This window comes from Narcine bancroftii, chromosome 5, assembly GCF_036971445.1.
Source record: "Narcine bancroftii isolate sNarBan1 chromosome 5, sNarBan1.hap1, whole genome shotgun sequence".
Taxonomy (NCBI): Eukaryota; Metazoa; Chordata; class Chondrichthyes; order Torpediniformes; family Narcinidae; genus Narcine; species Narcine bancroftii.
The window spans coordinates 114,768,466-114,787,094 of NC_091473.1; the positions used below are offsets into that span (position 1 = coordinate 114,768,466).

Sequence of the window (18,629 nt, forward strand, 5' to 3'; positions counted from 1 at the left end):
GAAATGATGGGGTATGATGATATATTCATATTTTGAGTTAAGGTACAGAGTTGGAGGGAAGTGCCTAAAGATTCCTAGCAAGGAATGGGGATCATTTTAACTCCCAGGACTTATTTAAAATGTTCTGCTTTGTGTCTGAATCAAAGCCAGTGGAAGTGAGATGTTAGCCTGGCTTTGGAGCAGGGTTTCATAAAAAGAATTGCCAAGAAAGATTAATTAAGCAAGAACTGGTAGCAGGGATAAACGTGGACAGAGAAAAGTAGGAAAATAAACTTTGCAGCACCTGGCTAGGCCCACTGTTTCCTTCTTGCGCAGAGGGAGGGTGGAGGGCGGGGGGGGGGGGGGGGAAGAGAGAGAGAGAGAGAGAGAGATATTGCTCTTCATCCAAAAGTTTAAATTAAACTCTTATGTGCATCTCTTCTATCCCTAACCTATAGCAGTTGGCAGGTGGTAAAGGGAATCAGATAGATTTCCTTCTTTTTTGGAGAGTTGCAAATATATTAAACATTTTCATCATTCTTAAAATCATTGAAAACGTTAATGTTGTCGATGTTTTAATCCCAGATGTTTTATCAATGGTCAGAACTAGAGTTCAATGTTGGAATTGTGAAAGTTGTGCTCCACTTTCTGAAGTGCTTAGTTTAAATTCTGACACCTGGAAAGGCATCTTTTTGTAATGAAATTTAATAAAGCATTTTTAACATAAATATGTTTGAGTGGAATACTGAATCCAGGGTTTAAATTCAGATGAAAATTTGTCTCAATCCCTAAAAAATAATTGATTTTTTTTCTTGTTATGAAACTCTTGAATCATTTTTAAGACATTTGATTTTCTTCTCCTCGTCACAACTCCACCCCACACCACACCCTATGTCATTGGCTAATGTGGCAGTCTCCACTTCCCAGACCTGATATTACTATTCTTAGCATTCGCCTTTTTTGTTGACTCACTTTCTGGTTTTCCATCTTTCCCTCTCATGGGAAGCATCTGGCTTCTGCTCAATGCCTTTACTTGGATGCGATGGCCAGGATCAGGAACTTACCATGTGGAAAATCTCGGAAATGAATCTGTATCCCTGTTTAGCATATTGAACACTTCTCCAGCTGCTCTCTTCTCATATATTTCTGATCATGTTCCTATTAATCACTCAACTGACCAAACTGTGAACAGAGCAGTTTGAAAACTGCCTTATCCCAAAACCTATATCTGGAAGGACAAAGATTATTGTTTAATTTTATTTGCGTATCCTGGTGATTAGAAAAGAAATCTTTTGTCAATAAACGCCAGTGTTCAGCCAAACTACATTGAACATAAGTGCTTGCCATGTGTTCAGTAGGTGTCAGGATGCTTAGCTTGTTAATTGCTGACCTATTAATAAATGAGTCTTTAATACAGTACAGCTAGAGGCAGGGGATGAGGCCAAGGGTGGAGACAGCTGTTTACATGACATCTGTTTGTGCTGGTGCATAGCTGTAACAGGATTTCCCTGCTGGAAACGTATGTGCTTTTTTTGGGAGACAGTCACAGCAATTTGTATTGTTTGTGGAAGGTCTGAGGACAAAAATAGAACCGAAAGTAATTTCTGGCTGGGATCTGTTTTCATTTCCCTTCAATCTTTTCTTTAAAGATTAAAGGAAATGGTTTCTGAGTGTAAATATTGTCAGTTATTTTTATCACAGAAAACTTATCATTATTGTCTGCAAGCTCTGGTGGTGTCGTTTGCTATTAGAGATGAGAGAAAAAGAGATCATGATTTATTTTCCCTCCCCTCGACTTTTGAATAAAATTTGAAAGGGCGGCATGCTGCAATATTGCTATTCAACTGTCTCTAATTTTAGCAAATGTGTCAATAATTGCAATATCCTGCAGCCATGAATATTTAGTGACTTGTTAGATAAAGAAAGTTAGATCTCAAAATTTAGAAACTATCAGAATAAAGTTTTGAAAGCTTGTTGGCTATGTATTACGATGTGACAGTCAACTTCGGTACGGACTTCTTTATTGTTTGGTACTTTATTTCTTCTATCATGATGTTAGCTCATTTATGAGGCATCCTCCTTCAGTTGGTACGACACACAAGAAGCTTTTGGATTCCTTTATGTCATGTACTCCTTGTTTTCTGGAAGGAAACTTGCCTTTTGATACTGATGCCATTCTTTTCCTTCTTTCTTCTGCCTTTGACTTCCTTTGCTTCCTGCACCATCAAACAGAAGCTGTCAGATATTCACGCCTCTCTGAGTTAGAAGAATGGGAATAACCAGGTTGCAACACGGAGAGTCGAGTTAAAATCAACAAATATAATTCAATCACTTGTTCTGCTGAGCTGAAGTAAATTGCTTTGAAATGGTGTCATTTGGATTTGGAGCAGGGCATTAGAATGCGATCTTACAGTTGGATGAAAAGACGGTTTGAGAATTTGTTTTGCAAATTGATCAGTCCTTCCCTCATTCTATATGATGTACTGAGTTTATGAGTTCCTGATTTATTGGGAATTGTAATATCTAATCACTTCACTGACCCTGATTAGCTCTTTAGTTTTGAGATTCCAGTAATAGAATGTAGTGGCAATATTTTGATCCATAACATCTCTTCTTCGGGTGCCACATGTGATGAATATATTTTATTTGGGAGAGTTATACTCTCGAGCATATGTGATGTGTGTCACTCCAGTTGCTGTATTGGTAATGGCTTGTGCAGAGATAATCTGCTGTAAGTGCGCAAAGTAAGTAGACTACAAGTTCAATTAACATGCAATGTTGCTTTGATATCAGAGTTCTGCAAAATTGAAGCTAAATGTTTCAGCTTATGGGGTTTTTCAACCTGGGACACCTGCAAATGTGTTCAGGACCAGGAAGAATGCCCCAAAAGTACAGTTTACAGGGACCATAAACTCCAAGTTGCTGATTGATTTCTATTGAATGCTGCCACAATTCTTCCATTGATAGTTTATTAAAGATGATAGAGTCTACAGGTCTCTTCAGCCCTTCTAGTCCGTGCTGATCCATTTTTTTTGCCTAGACCCACTGACTTGCACCCAGTCCATAGCCCTCCATATATCTCCCATCTATGTATCTGTCCAAATTCATCTAAAATGTTAAAATTGAGCCCACATTCACTATTTCAGCTCGTTCTACACCCTGACCACTCTCTGTGTGAAGAAGTTCCCCCTCATGTTCCCCCTAAACATTTCCCCTTTCACTCTTAACTCATGTTCTCTGGTTTATATCTCACCTACCCTCAGTGGAAAAAAGCCTACCTTACCTACATTTACTCTGTCTATCCCCTTTATAATTTTAAATACCTCTATCAAATCTCCCCTCACTCTTCTATGCTCCAGGCAATAAAATCTTAATCTGTTTAATCTTTCCCTGTAACTCAGTTCCTGAAGTCTGGGCAATATCCTAGTAAATCCTTTCTGCATTTTTTCCATCTTATTGACATCTTTCCTGTAGTTAGGTGACCAAAAACTGCACACAATACTCCAAATTTGTCCTCATCAATGTCTTGTACAATTTTAACAGAACATCCCATCTCCTGTAGTAAATACTTTGATTTATGAAGGCAAAAATGCCAAAAGATTGCTTTACCACCCTGTCTACCTATGACGCCACTTTCAAGGAATTATGTATCTGTATTCCCAAATCCCTCTGTTCTACCACACTCCTCAGTGCCCTACCATTTACTGTGTCTGTCCTTTCCTGGTTTGTACTTCCAAAATGCAACACCTCACACTTGTCTGCATTAAATTCCATCTGTCATTTTTCAGCCCATTTTTCCAACTGGTCCAGATCCCTCTGCAAGCTTTGAAAACCTTCTTCGCTGTCCACAAGGCTTCCAGTCATAGTGTCATCTGCAAACTTGCTGATCTAATTTACCAAATTATCATCCATATCATTTATATAGATGACAAACAACAATGGTCCCAGCACTGATCCCTGAGGCACCCAGTGTTTAATTCTGCATTCCTAACCCTGGTACAAAAGGCAGTTAGAGATGTCTATCTGAATTACCTGCAGAACGACTAATGTACAAGGCTCCTCAACTCTTGCTTTGCTTCATTGATGACAACATTGGTGCTGCCTTATGCATCCATAATGAGTTAATCGACTTGATTCACTTCAATTTTCATCCCGACCTCAAATTCACTTGGTCCATCTCTAGCAACACCAACCCACTCTTGAACTCTTTGTCTCCATTTTGGGAGACAAACTCTCGACAGACATCTGCTACCAACCAACCAACTCCCACAGCTACCTCAACTACACCTCTTCACACCTTGATCATTTTAAGGATTACATTCCTTTCTCTCATTTCCTTAGTCTCTGTCACATTTGCTCCCAGGTTAAGGTCTTCCATGCAAGATCATCAGAGATGTCCTCCTTCTTCCAAAAACTTAGTTTCCTCTCTATCAGCATCAACTTTGCCCTCACCCGTATATCCTCAACTACCCACACATCTATCCTGCCACTTGCAGCAAGAACAGGATTCCACTTGTCTTCACCTACCATCCCATCAGCCACTACATCCAATAAATCATCCTCCACCATTTTCCCCATCTACTATGTGAGCTCACCTTCCCTTCTTCTCCCCTCTCTACCTTCTGATGGAGCCGTTCCCTCCATGATTCCCTCGTCCACTCCTCCCTTTCCTCTAATCATACCCTTGGAAGCTATCCCTATGACCACAGGAGATGTACCACTTGTGCCCACACCTCCTCCCTCACCATCATTCGGGGCCTCAAAGCAATACTTCACTTGTGAATCTGCAGGAGTCATCTGCTGGATCCATTGCTCCTATTGAGGTTTCCTCTACATCAGAGAGACTGGACGCAGATGAGAGGATCACTTCGCTGAGCACCTTCACTCTGTGCATTGCAACAGTGGCGATCTCCCAGTGGCAATCAATTTCAATTCCTCGCCTATTCCCATGCTGAGATCTCTATCCGTGGTCTTATGTACTGCCAGTCTGAGACCACACACAACATCTCATATTTCATCTAGATACCTTCTAATCAGATGGGATTAACATCAACTTCCAGTTTCTATTAGCCCCCATTAACTCCCTGGCTCTTTCTTTCTTTATCCCAATGTCTCATTTCCTCTGGTTCTATCTCTCTTTTTCTCTCTCCCTTTCCCTCTGTCCCCTTTCTTCCAGCTCTCCAGAGTGACAGCTCTCCCCTGATCAATTCTCACCTTTCCTCTACTGTCCTATCCATGTCAAATTATCACCTTTTGCCCACTAGCCTGTCCTTCTTTTCCTCCAGTCTTCTAATTTAGCTCATACATGGACTCAAGCTTAAAATGTTGGTTATATATCTTTACCCCCACCCCCCCACCCCATGGAGACTCTGAGACCTGTTGAGTTCCTCCAGCACTTTGATATTTTTACTAATGTACAACTTGCAATTAATTTCCTTATTCTACCTGCAGGCCATATTGTTTCACCTTTTGGTCCCACCTCTCCGCTAACCTCTCAATGATCCTACATGAAGGCCATATTGTTTCACCTCCTGGTCCCACCTCTTCGCTAACCTCTCAATGATCCTACATGAAGGCCATATTGTTTCACCTCCTGGTCCCACCTCTTCGCTAACCTCTCAATGATCCTACATGAAGGCCATATTGTTTCACCTCCTGGTCCCACCTCTTCACTAACCTCCCAATGATCCTACATGCAGGCCATATTGTTTCACATCCTGGTCCCACCTCTCTGCTAACCTCTCAATTATTTTCTCTCAATGATCCTACATGCAGGCCGTATTGTTTCATATCCTGGTCCCACCTCTCCGCTAACCTCTCAATTATTTTCTCTCAATGATCCTACATGCAGGCCGTATTGTTTCACATTATGGTCCCACCTCTCCGCTAACCTCTAAATTATTTTCTCTCAATGATCCTACATGCAGGCTGTATTGTTTCACTTCCTGGTCCCACCTCTCCACTAACCTCTAAATTATTTTGTCAGTATATAAGCTGGTAGAAAGATGCATTAAATGCTGAATGACCAAAGAAACTGCTCACGCTAACCATTGGAGACTCTCATATTCATTAAACAATATTTATTTATTTATATGAATGCCTGTCTTGCATATGCATTGTATGTCTGTATGTGCATTTTGTCTGGTTGTGTGCCTGCATGTTTTCCATGAAGGACCGGAGAACTCTGTTGAGTTGGGTTGTGCTTGGGCAATCAGGTGATAATAAACATGACTTGATTTGACTAAATCCAGAGAGAATGTGTTTTTCATCATCACACTTTTGTTCTACCTCTGCCTGATCAGGTGGGAGATTTTTGTTATCAGATAGTGGAAGATAATATAGATGAATTGGTGTAAGGGGAGGTTAGTTGAAAGATTTAAAAGTGATTGAGGGGGCACCTTTTTCATGCAGGGTGATGGGTATTTAACCATATAACAATTATGGCACAGAAACAGGCCAGTTTGGCCCTTCTAGTCCATGCTAAACACCTTCTCCCACCTGGTCCCATTGATCCATACCTATCCCATAATCCTACACACTTCTCTCATCCATATACCTATTCAATTTTTCCTTAAATATTAAAATCAAACCTGCATCTACCACTTCAGCCGGAAGCTCACTCCACACTCCCTTTGAGTGAAGAAATTCTCCCTTCAATCTCAATCCATGTCCTCTTGTTTGAATCTTCCCCACTCTCAATGGAAAAAGCCTTTCCATATTGACTGTATCTGTCCCCCTCATAATTTTAAATAACTCTATCAAATCACTCTTCAATCTTCTACACTCTCGGGAATAAAGTCCCAGCCTGCTCAACCTTTCCCTGTAACTCAAACATTGAAAATCTGGAATGAGTTCCTAGAAGACGTGGTAGAGGCAAGAACATTTAAAAGTTATTTGGACAGATACATGGAGAGGAAATGTCTGAAGGAATTTGGGTTGAATACAGGCAAATGACACAACCTGATCAGCATGGACAAGAGCCTGTTTCTATGCTACATATTTCTTTGACTCAATAAAAGGATGAGGTGCTTTTGTGTCTTATAAATCAGAATATATCATTGGATGAAAGGAAAGGGGATTAGTAAAAAATGCTGGAAGATAGTGAGTGCCTACTATCTCAGGTAACTGTGCCCTTTAGTAGGTGAAGCATTTGGAGATGCAATCACTAACGTTGACATATTAGGCTCTTAGAGTTTGAAATATGGCCTAGACTGACACAGCTATCCTCTCCAACAGACTTTGTAATGCATGTGTCAAAGGCTTCCTGGCTTCTGAGGAACTGGAACCTTTCTACTACTCTGCACTTCCTCCCCCAATAACTGCAGTGCAAAGCATTATTTTTCATGTGATCCCTGATTTTACCTTTTCCTGTAATCAAATGTCCTCTCTGAACACTAATGGAACAAACTGACCTCTCAAACCATTCCTCCTAAGACAATCTGCCCTCTCTTGGTAATAATCCAGTAAACATTCTCTGGATTATTTGCAACACATTTAAATCACTCATTAACTAGTGGACACAGTACTCAGTAATGCCCTGTGTTCACGCAGCCTTCGTAAATTGTACTCAACTCCCCTATAATAACATTTTGTTGACTTTCCTAATTGTTACACCTGATTACCACACACCCAGATCCCTCTGCAATCCAAAGTCTCTCACCATTTGGATAATATACTTATATTTTTCCAATTTTCCTGCCAAAATAGACAATTCTGCACTGTTGCCCTATTTGCCAGATCTTTGCCTTCATGACTTACTTTCCTACCTCTCTTTGCAAAATCAATACCTTTGGAGCTTTCAAGTTATTCATATAAAATTTTTAAAGATGCAGCCCCAACAATGATCCTTATGTCTAGTTACATCTTGCCAACCAGAAAAAAAAACCCTCTTTGTGCTTACTATCTGTTTCTAGCCAGGCAGCCCATGGGACAGCCATTTTTTCATTTTCTACAAAAAACACCTTTTCAAATATTTACTGGAAATCAAAAACATATCTACCACATGTTTTTTTTTCTTCAATGAACATGATAAGTTGGATGCATACTCTTTAAAATAAGGCGTATTTACTCTTTGGTAATTTAATGTTTTCAAAAGATTTACCTCAATCCATAAATGTATGTTCGTTCTGTAAAATAAAATTGAAAAGAAATAATTTTTCTTTACTTAAACAAAATAACTTATCAGTCAATGGTTACCAACGTAAAATTTAGATTATTACAGGAGATCAGTGCCTCTATCAATTGATGCATAATCATATAGGGTACACTAAAAATGTCTCTGTTGTTAGGATCACCACCTATTAGTCACATTTTGTTATTAGCATCGTGCTTAGTTAAAAAATCAGCAGGAGCCAAAACATTTAGCTCCAACTTTATTTTTTGCTATGATTAGAAGTGTTGCATGCGTTGGGAAACACATGATTTGAAGTGCAATTACTGTTGTACTGGAGAGATTTGTCATCACTCTGGCATGACTAGTATCCTTTTTGCCAGAAAAACATGCCTGTCCAATGATTCACTGATCCAAAATTGTGAGATAATGAAGGAAAATTTGAAAACAGTTTGCCTTTGACTGATTTAAAAAAAAATGAAGACACTGACCCAATGTATGGATACTATTCTTCTTGATAATTAGTATAGTGATAGAGTGCTAGAGATCCTCCCAACCACTAGAGGGAGTTGAAGACCAGTTTTATTACATGCTTCAGTTGGATTCAAGATGGATGCTTCCACATGGTCCTGAGTGAGTTCTGCTTTAGCTAACAAATATAGTTGTTTTAAAAGAATCCAAGTTTTTTTATTGGAATAACGAAAAACTTAGAACAGCTTCTCATTCTTTTCTTCTTAAGTTGAACCTGGAACTGGGTGCCAGATGCAGCAGTGGAAGCAATACAATGGTAGTCTTGAAGAGATTTTTTAATAGATATATGAATATGCAGGGAATGGAGTGGTATGGATCGTGTGCAGGTGGAAAAGATTTGTTTAATTTGACGTGTTTGGCACAGATATCATGGGCTGAAGGACTTGTCCCTGCACTGTTATATGTGCTGGAATAATGGTCCAGTCAAATGTTGAGAGCTCATATCCAATAATAAAGTTGATAAGTACACTAATATAGCAATTATTATCTGAAGACTGAGAAGTTGGGAAATCTTTCACTTTTCAATGGTACTTTTGCAATAATTTTTGTATTTTTTTTTCAAATCAGGTAAGAAGAAAGCAACTCTGTTTGATACTCAAGCTCCAATATGCCCCATCTGTCAGGTACTGCTTCGTCCAAGTGAACTACAAGATCATATGGAACAAGAGCTGGAAAAGCTCACTCAGAGCAACATATGGTATGCTGTTTTTACGTTTTTTTATTTACTATTTTCAGGATCATAGCTTTGAATAATTTGCAGGTTTTACTTACACACACACACACACACACACACACACACACACACACACACACACACACACACACACACACACACACACACACACACACACACACACCCCCCCCCCCCCCCCCCCCATTATAGTGAACTATCATGGAAGCAGGCAAGCTGATAAGATTTACACACAGATTATCAGTGTTGTCAGTGGTGATGGAGTGTACTTGCACCCAGTCACTCAGGCTGAGTTGGGATTGAAATGAACATCTATTACAGATGAGTTAAAGACTCTGCTTTGGTGTGTCCTTTGCAGCGTCACTCATTCCCTGCATTTTTCACTTGGTTCACTTGCTTTATTTTGAATTTTCCTACTGATTTGCTTGGGTTAAATAAAATGAATAATTGGAGAATTTCACCAATACTATTTTGCGTGAGGCAGGAATATTATACTGTACTAAACAGTAAGTAGCCAGTAATTTTTGTGAAATGACTGGTGTGAAGTTTGCTAATGGGTAGTTTTAATGTTTCAACTTGTCGATTGTTGTAGAAATGGCACAATGATATATTTGTCATTAAACTAGAGAATTGGCTACTGATTCTGAATATGAACCAACATTGTAATCATCCAGGTTTGTTTTCAGAGGCTTCTTTTGTTTACATTCCATTTTGACAGTGTGAGAATATAGTCTGTAAATTGATCGCTAAATTCTGCTTGCTGGAGACATAAATTGTAAAAATCTGGACATCCAACTGGCTATCTTAAATCCATGTATGCAATGAAACTGTCCAACCAAACATGTCTCTATTGCCACGACAATCTTGTGCAAGATATAAACTTAATTTATCACGAACCTTTTTTTAAAAAAAAATAGCTGCATTGAATCCGAGTAGGCCAATGTGTGATGTAGGAATAAATGCTTCTTTTAACACCCAGCTAACTGGCTCAGTTGTTGTTTGGTCAAGACTCCTGTTCTGTTTTGAAAGGACCTTTATATTTAGGTGCTGAGCTACATGCATGGCTCCATCAGCCAGCACTTAAAATTTGTATGTTTGGAGAATATGTGTTGATTGAGCATTTAAATTAATGTCAAGTAGGTATGGGTACCTTCTGTAGCCTCTGTGTGTCTCAAAGTTTAGGGAGTGTTTGATGAATACAAAGATCCCTCTCAGGCATTTTTAAACCCAATTTGACATCCTGCTGGATTTAAATTTTCTTCGGTATCAAAATGATTCCATGTATGATTATCTCCTATTGAGGGTCTCACCACACCTCTGAGGCCCTGACTGCAGATCTATACTTGATCTTTGGTATTGCTTCAGAGTAGTGTGGTTTTTATAACTTTTATAATAATTACAAAAAAATATATAAAAAAGGGCAGGTGGAGCATTTTTGAAATATCAGATTTAACAAACATGACATCATTTTAGTAGTCTCGCCTGTCAGAAAATATCTTTTTAATAGTGTATACCATTATTTTAAAAGATGATTTCTAAATGCAGCATTTGGTAAGAATGGTAACTTTCCAGCAAGGTTCCCTCATCAGATTCATCCACATTGTTAATAAAAACTCCAAAGAACAATGCAAGTCTCTGCATCACTTCCTCTGTTAGCATGTATAATAGTCTTCTGCCTATAGGAATACAATCAACTCCTTATACTCAGTCTTTTTATGTACTGCGTGGTATTCTAGAAGCATAGAAATCTAGGCTATTCAGCCCATTCCATTAATGTGGAATAAAGTTTGTCGAGATATGTCATATCCAGGATACGAATGCCCAGAGGCCTGGTAGCTTATTCAAAATATTCACCTCGGTTGGTATGATATGGCCTTTTATTGGAAACCATATTGAGATTCATCTTTAATCACTCCTTCTCTATCTTGCATATGGAGTGTCTTTTGCTTGTAATGGGAAAGTAGGAGCAGGAAAAAGCCATTCAGCATGCTCCACCATCCAATAAGATTGTGGCTGATCATGCAACATCAGTACCCTATTCCTGCTTTCTCTCCATACCCGTTGATCCCTTTAGCCAATAGGGCCTCATCCAACCCCCCACTTTGAATATTTCTAACAAACTATCCTCTGCAACATTTTGTGGAAGGGTACCCACTATCAAGATAAATAACTTCCTGATTCTGCATGAATATTACTATCCTTTTGTCAATGAGAAGATCCACTAGAACATGTTAAATAGATAAATAGGTAATGATAACTCTCAAACTGATTCCATTAAAGCAGCAGCCCTATTTGTTTTGAGGTCAGTAATTCTATCCATTATTATATTTGCATCCATTAGCGTCAACCATACATAGATTATTGTTAAGTGATCATCATTTATTGGAGTGGAGACATAATAGCTTTATGAAACCATTGACTTGTTCCATGCTTTCCCGAATCTGTCCCAAAGAATCATTTAACAGTGTCTGACACCATGAACAGTGGGATTTTTCAGAGAGTACTGCATGCAGCCTACGATGATGCGATGAACATCTCAGTCCTTTGCCAGTTGTAAGTGAAAAGGGGTTGGCAAGTCTTAACCTGCAGCACAAAATGGTTTATAACTCAGCACTAATCTGCAATTAATCATCATTTTCACTCAGAGGGGCCACGTGGATGGCGACTCAGGGAAGCAGAAATATTTGCACAAGTGCAATGGTCAAAGTGACAGGAGAGCACACTCTTGCTACAAAATAGTGGAACTTTATTCAACATTTAATCTGACATCAATGTATTTGAAATTGATTGATATTACAATTTCACAGTACATTAGGTTACATTATATTACAGAACATGTATAAAACATTGTATTTCAGCGCATGCATAGTATGTTACGTTGCAGTACATATTCATTACTTTTTATTACTGTATTTATCAAATATGTAACTTGGTATTATACAGTGAAGTGAAAAGCTTTGTGAATATAATGGTCTGAAATATATGTGCCTGTTTGGCAGAAATACGTCAGAAGGCTCCAAACTGTTCAACTGCCAAGACTGCACCCCAGTGGAATTTTAGTCAGGGATCAGATTAGGTTGTACTCTCTTTTTCATGATTATCTATTTAGTTTATATTTCTCAAAACACTGGAAGAAATTATCCCATACCATTCTGGAATTTACAGCACAGAATTCTATTCAGCTCATTGAGCTCCTGCTGGTGTTCGCTTTCACCCTACCTTCCCACCCCCACCACACACCCACACACCCCGTACATACATACACCCAAACTCACACACATATACATTCCATCCATCCACCAACCCACACAAATACCCATGTACCCACACACAAATGTGTGCACACACATACATGCATATACAAGAGAGAAGAACAACTCCTTATTGGAAGTTCCACCTAAATGAATATTATGTTGGATGTATCAATAATAGGAAATGTTTACAATTTTGCATGGTTCAATAACTATCATGAAGAAAAAGATGAAAAGATAATATTAAACCAAAAGTCTTGCTGGGAATAGGTGCTGAGGAGAAGAATGTTTCCTGTTTGATACTCATTTACAGCACATTATCTCCTTTGACCACAGTAATGCCAGTGAAGAAAATGTGATGATATATATATATATATATATGTGTGTGTGTGTATATATATATATATATATATATATATATATATCATCCCACCTCACTGACAAAAGGCAAAGGAGGAAAAACCCAACACCCAACCCCAACCAACCAATTTTCCCTTGCAACCGCTGCAATCGTGTCTGCCTGTCCCGCATCGGACTGGTCAGCCACAAACGAGCCTGCAGCTGACGTGGACTTTTTACCCCCTCCATAAATCTTCGTCCGCGAAGCCAAGCCAAAGAAAAAAGAAGATATATATATATATATATAATCTATGTTGCATACCACCTGTATCTAGGACTAGGATGACTCGATAGACTGACTAGACTGGGTATTTTCTTTCATAGGTGTTTGGGGGAGGGGGGTGGCGAGAGGGAAGGAGATTTAATTGAGATGTATAAATTATCAGAGACCTGGCAGGGTGAATAGAAAATATTTGTTGTCCAAAGCAGAAGGCTCAATAATTTGGGGACATAGATTTCATTTAATTGATGGAGAAATTAAAGAGGAGTTGAGGAAAGGAATTTTCAATCAAAGATTGCTGGAAATTTACAACTTGCTGCTTGAAAGTCCGGTGGATGCAAGAACCTTTATTATATTTAAAAAGTATCTTGATGAAGAGCTCTATCCTATAAAGGTATGGGTTGTAACCTGAACAGCCCTATTTTACTCGGCAAGGACATGATGGCTCAAATAGCTTAATTCTGTGCAGTAAATTTCTTTGATTTGTTGTCTTTGATAGAAAGTGTTGAAGGCAGAAAGTAAGAGATCATACTCATGGCAATTACCATTGAGTTTCATTTTTAGGTCATGCTTCTAATGAGTGATGAGATGATCCCTTGACCAAACCTATCCAGGATTGTTTATTTTTTTCTCAACATTAAGGAATATCTGTGGCCAGACTGCAAAGTGACAGATATTTTCACTCATCACCAGAAAATAAATTGAAATGGATTTATTATTCAGATAGTGATGAAAAGAGTTTTGATTTGTACAAATGTAACGTAAATCAAAAATATGCTGATTGCTTAATCTCAAAATCTCGCATTTATTTCCTATTTCTCATATTTCCTTGAGACAAAAGAGACCATTAAACCCATTAAGTCCATCACAGGGGTTTCCCATCAGCCCCACTTATTCTCTGTAACATTTCAACTTCCTCCCAATTCTCCTGTCAGCCATTAACCATATAACAATTTCAGCACAGAAACAGGCCAGTTTGGCCCTTCTTATTCATACCAAACACCTCTCCCACCTATTCCCATTGCCCCGCACCTGGCCCTTAACTCTCTACACCTCTCTTGTCCATATAGCTATCCAACTTTTCCTTAAGTATTAAAATCAAACCTGCATCTATCACTTTGGCCGGAAGTTCATTCCACACTCCCTCCCCTCCTCTGAGTGAAGAAATTCCCCCTTGTGTTTCCCCAAAACTTTTCCCCCTTGTGTTTCCCCAAAACTTTTCCCCCTTCAATCTCAATCCATGTCCTCTTGTTTGAATATTCCCCACTCTCAATGGAAAAAGCCTGTCCACATTGATTCTGTCCCCCTCATAATTTTAAATACCACTATCAAATCACCCTTCAATCTTCTACAATCCAGCAAATTTAAGTCCTAGCCTGTTCAACCTTTCCCTGTAACTCAAACCCGAAACCTAGGGAGCATTCTTGAAAATCTCCTCTGCACTCTCTTTATCCTGTTTATATCCTTCCTATAATTTGGCAAACAAAACTGCACACAATATTCCAAATTCGGCCTCACCAATGCCTTATACAACTTCAACATGACATCCCAACTCCTGTACTCAATACTCTGATTTATGAAGACCCATATCAATGCCTTCTTCACCACCCTTTCTACATGTGAATCAACTTTTAGGGAATTATGTACCAGAATTTATAAATCTCTTTGTTCCACTGCACTTCTCAATTGTCGACCATTTAATGTGTATAACCTTTGCTGAATAGTCCTACCAAAATGTAGCATCTCACATTTATCAGTATTAAACTCCATCTGCCATCTTTCAGCCCACTTTTCTAACTGTCCTATATCCCACTGCAAGGTTAGATAACCTTCTTCACTGTCCACAACATCACCAATCTGCATACTTACTTATCTAATTTACTACCCTACCATCTAGATTGTTAATATCTATGACAAACAACAATGGACTTAGTACCGATCCCTGAGGCACTCCACTAGTCACCAGCCTCCAATTTGACAGACAATTTTCCACCACTACTCTCTGACAACTCCCATCCTAACCATTGTTGAATCCATTTCACTATTTCAACATTAATACTAATGCTTGAACCTTCCTAACTAACCTCTTATGCGGAACCTGACTAAAGTCCATATAGGCAACATCCATAGCCTTCCCTTTGTCAACCTTCTTAGTAACTTCCTCGAAAAACTCTATAAGATTTGTTAAACATGATCTAACATGTACAAAACCCTGTTGACTATACCTAATCAATCCCTGACTTTCCAAATAAATGTATACACCATCTCTAAGAACACTTTCCATTAATTTACTCACCATCGACATCAGACTCACAGGCCTATAATTACCAAGTTTACTTTTGGAGCCTTTTTTAAACAGCAGAACAGCAATCCTTCTGCACATCCCCCATGAATAGTGATATTTTAAATATTTCTGTCAAAACCCCCATTATTTGTACATTATCCTCCCTCAGAGTCCTTGGGAATACTTTTTCAGGCCCCGGAGATTTAGCCACCTTGATTCCTGGATCATTTTGAATGGTCTATACTGGGTTTTGTAATTCCAAGCAAAACAACAGCCTGTAGCCTTCTAGTAAATCCATCAAGATTGTATTTTTATTCTAAATAACATATTCAAGCAAAATTTGAAAGCATGGTCATTTTTTCCTTAATCTGGCAAAACCAGAAGGTCCAACATACCAGCCCCAAATATCCTTGCTGCAGGACTTCCTCAGGGAATTGTCCTAGAAATGACCATTTTTAGCTGTTTCATTCCTGACCAGGAACCTGATGGAAAATTTTCCACTTACTTGGATGAGTGTAGTTTCAACAACACTCTGCAAGGTCATCTTTATTCTGGAGGAAGCTATCCACTTGAATTTAATGGATCACCTTAAACATTAATTTCCTCTCCCACCATTGTATCCTGACTATCTGCACCATTCCCAACTGTTACGTGCTCAGGCTACTCCGACAAACAGGTGATCCCAACTTCAGGAAGGAACATGGTGGACAGGAACAAAAAACGCCACCTCCTGCAGGTTCTTCTTTAAGTCACATTCAATTTGAATTGCAACCATATCACTATTCCTTCATCATTGCCGGGTCTAAATCCTGGAACAAAATCCTATCCAACAGGAGTGCAGCAGTTCATAAAAGTGACTCACCATCACCTTCTCAAAGCCAATAAACAATGTTTTCCTTGCCTGCAGTACTCGCATACTAAATAAAAAAAATAAGAAAATATGATCAACTGAAATTTTATTTATAGTTTTCAGCAAACCTGCTTTCTTCAGATTTCCAACATGCATATGAAGTACAAAGGCATCACTCAATATCTAATATTACCTATCCAATCATGATGCCCATATTTTGGCACTGTCAATTTATTTTGGTTCTTTGGCTAACTATTTTTAGTTTGCTAACTATTCCCTCCAAAGTCCTTATCTCCATGGCATCCTCAAATCCTCCAAACCAACATGGGCCCTCTGCTCTTCTACCTTATGCTGTACCTCTGTGCTGAATGGCCACTGATTATTTGGAGACTGTGGCCCTTAGTTCTAGAAATGGCTGCCAGGAGAAACGTAGACTCTGCATTTACATTGTCAAAATGCACAAGTTTGCTGATCGTTCAAAGGTCGGCAGAAAATCAAGTTGTGAAAGTGGTGGAGAGAGTCTGCAAGGAGGATATATAGATGGGTTAAAAAAGCACATAAACATCTGGCAGATGGAGTACAAAGTGGCAAAATGTGAGGATTCTCGAACTAGATGACATAGTTTAAGGTGGGACTTTAGAACCAGATGGCACAGGTTGAAGGTAAAAGGTGAAAGAATTAAGAGGGATCTGATGGGTAAATGTTTCATTCAGAGGGTAGTTCATATATGGAATAAGCTGGTAGAAGAAATGATAGAAGGGAGCACATTTAAGACATTCAGACAGATCAGGCTTGGCATCATTGACTAGTTGGTCCTAAGGCCCTGTTCCTGTTCGACTTGATGACTATGACTCTCATGGAGCAGTCTTGAGCTTGGAGGCATAGTTTTAGAAGAAGGAACTGCCAATCAATGGCAGTAAGAAGAGGAATATATTTTTTCTACGGGTTGTGTATCTTTGGATTTCCTTTCCTCAGAAACTGTGGAGGCTTGATCACTGAATATATTCACAGCTGAAATCAATTGAATATTATTCTGTAAAAGTGCCAAAGGTTGCAGGGAATAGGCTGGAAGGTGCATCCATGTCTGAGATTAGTTCAGACGCATCTTTATTCAATGACAGAACAATCAGGAGAGACGTGACCTGTTCCTGCTCCTTTCTTTATGGTGCTTGGAGACCCAGCAACCTTGGCCCACTCCTGAGGTACAAGGAAAAGGAAAATTCTGAATTATGTTTAAAGCTAAGGATATAAAGTAAAAAAAAAATATTGAAGCAACCATGATCTGGAGGCATATTCTCAATCTTGTGTTTCTATAGGGTGGGGAAGTGGTGGCGATGAACTCATGGGATTAGCCCAGAAAGGAAACCTGGCTGGAATTGTTATAATTGTATTTTGGGCCCTTTCTTTCTCTGCTTTCTCATAGAATAGGCTGTAAAGTAATAGGTTACCATAATAGCTTTCAAATCCCATCAATATTCATATACTGTAATGTAGATTTGGTCAATAGAAATCTAGAAGATCTTTTAATATACTGAACCATTTGCACCATTTATATCATATACCTTTTAAAAAGTTTGGAAGGTTCAGTTTAATAGCTAAGTGTGCATTAAAACAAATCAGTTTGCAGTGCCTTAATCAATGTATAGATTCAAAATTACAAGAATTTAGAAAGGTTAAGGAGGGAATGGAACAGGGATCGTATTCAGGGAGCCATTGTGCTGAAGATTAGCTAGTATTGCCTGAATAATTGGATAGATTGAATGTTATCTACCATGACACAAAGTGTGCCATTATTTAATAATTAATACTGAGGCCTTATTGTTCTGTTACTTGCGTAAGGATGAGTGTATTAGTAGATGAGACTTGTTTTTTCATTTGAAACCAACTATTATTTAAGCAAAAACATCATTCCTTTTCATTTGTCATAACTAGATAACTCTGTTAGCAGAGGGTATGTTATAGCTTTTTTCACCAGATGATCTGTGCAGCTTTAACTCCTCACAGCCCATGGCTTTACATGTAATCTGAATGATGTATAGGAAAGAGTGGAGTATTAATATAGTATTTTTCCGATTATCTGAAAACCACTTAACCAAAAATCTCAGTTAAACCAAAAAATATTTTGGCGGCAACATGATGTCACAAGTTGAAAAATTATTTTAACCTGACACGCTGTTAGTGCCAGGTGGTAACAACAGAGCTCAGAACCAACCAACTGAATAGCTGGGTGCTGGCTTAGAAAAACAGGTTGGAATCTTGAGCCATCAGTGAGTGACTGAAGGAAGTTGGGGGTCAGGCAGTGCATGGGGAGATT

General features: G+C 38.8%; 1 protein-coding gene across 6 annotated transcripts in view; it reads left to right on the forward strand.

The window, feature by feature from the left end:
* rnf220a (ring finger protein 220a) overlaps positions 1-18,629 on the forward strand; it is a 560,193-nt gene that overhangs the window by 321,436 nt on the left and 220,128 nt on the right. For all 6 annotated transcript variants that reach the window (XM_069938838.1, XM_069938836.1, XM_069938841.1 and 3 more), the window contains exon 3: positions 9,188-9,317. In XM_069938838.1, the coding sequence (XP_069794939.1) occupies positions 9,188-9,317 (130 nt within the window). The remainder of the gene's footprint in view (positions 1-9,187; positions 9,318-18,629) is intronic.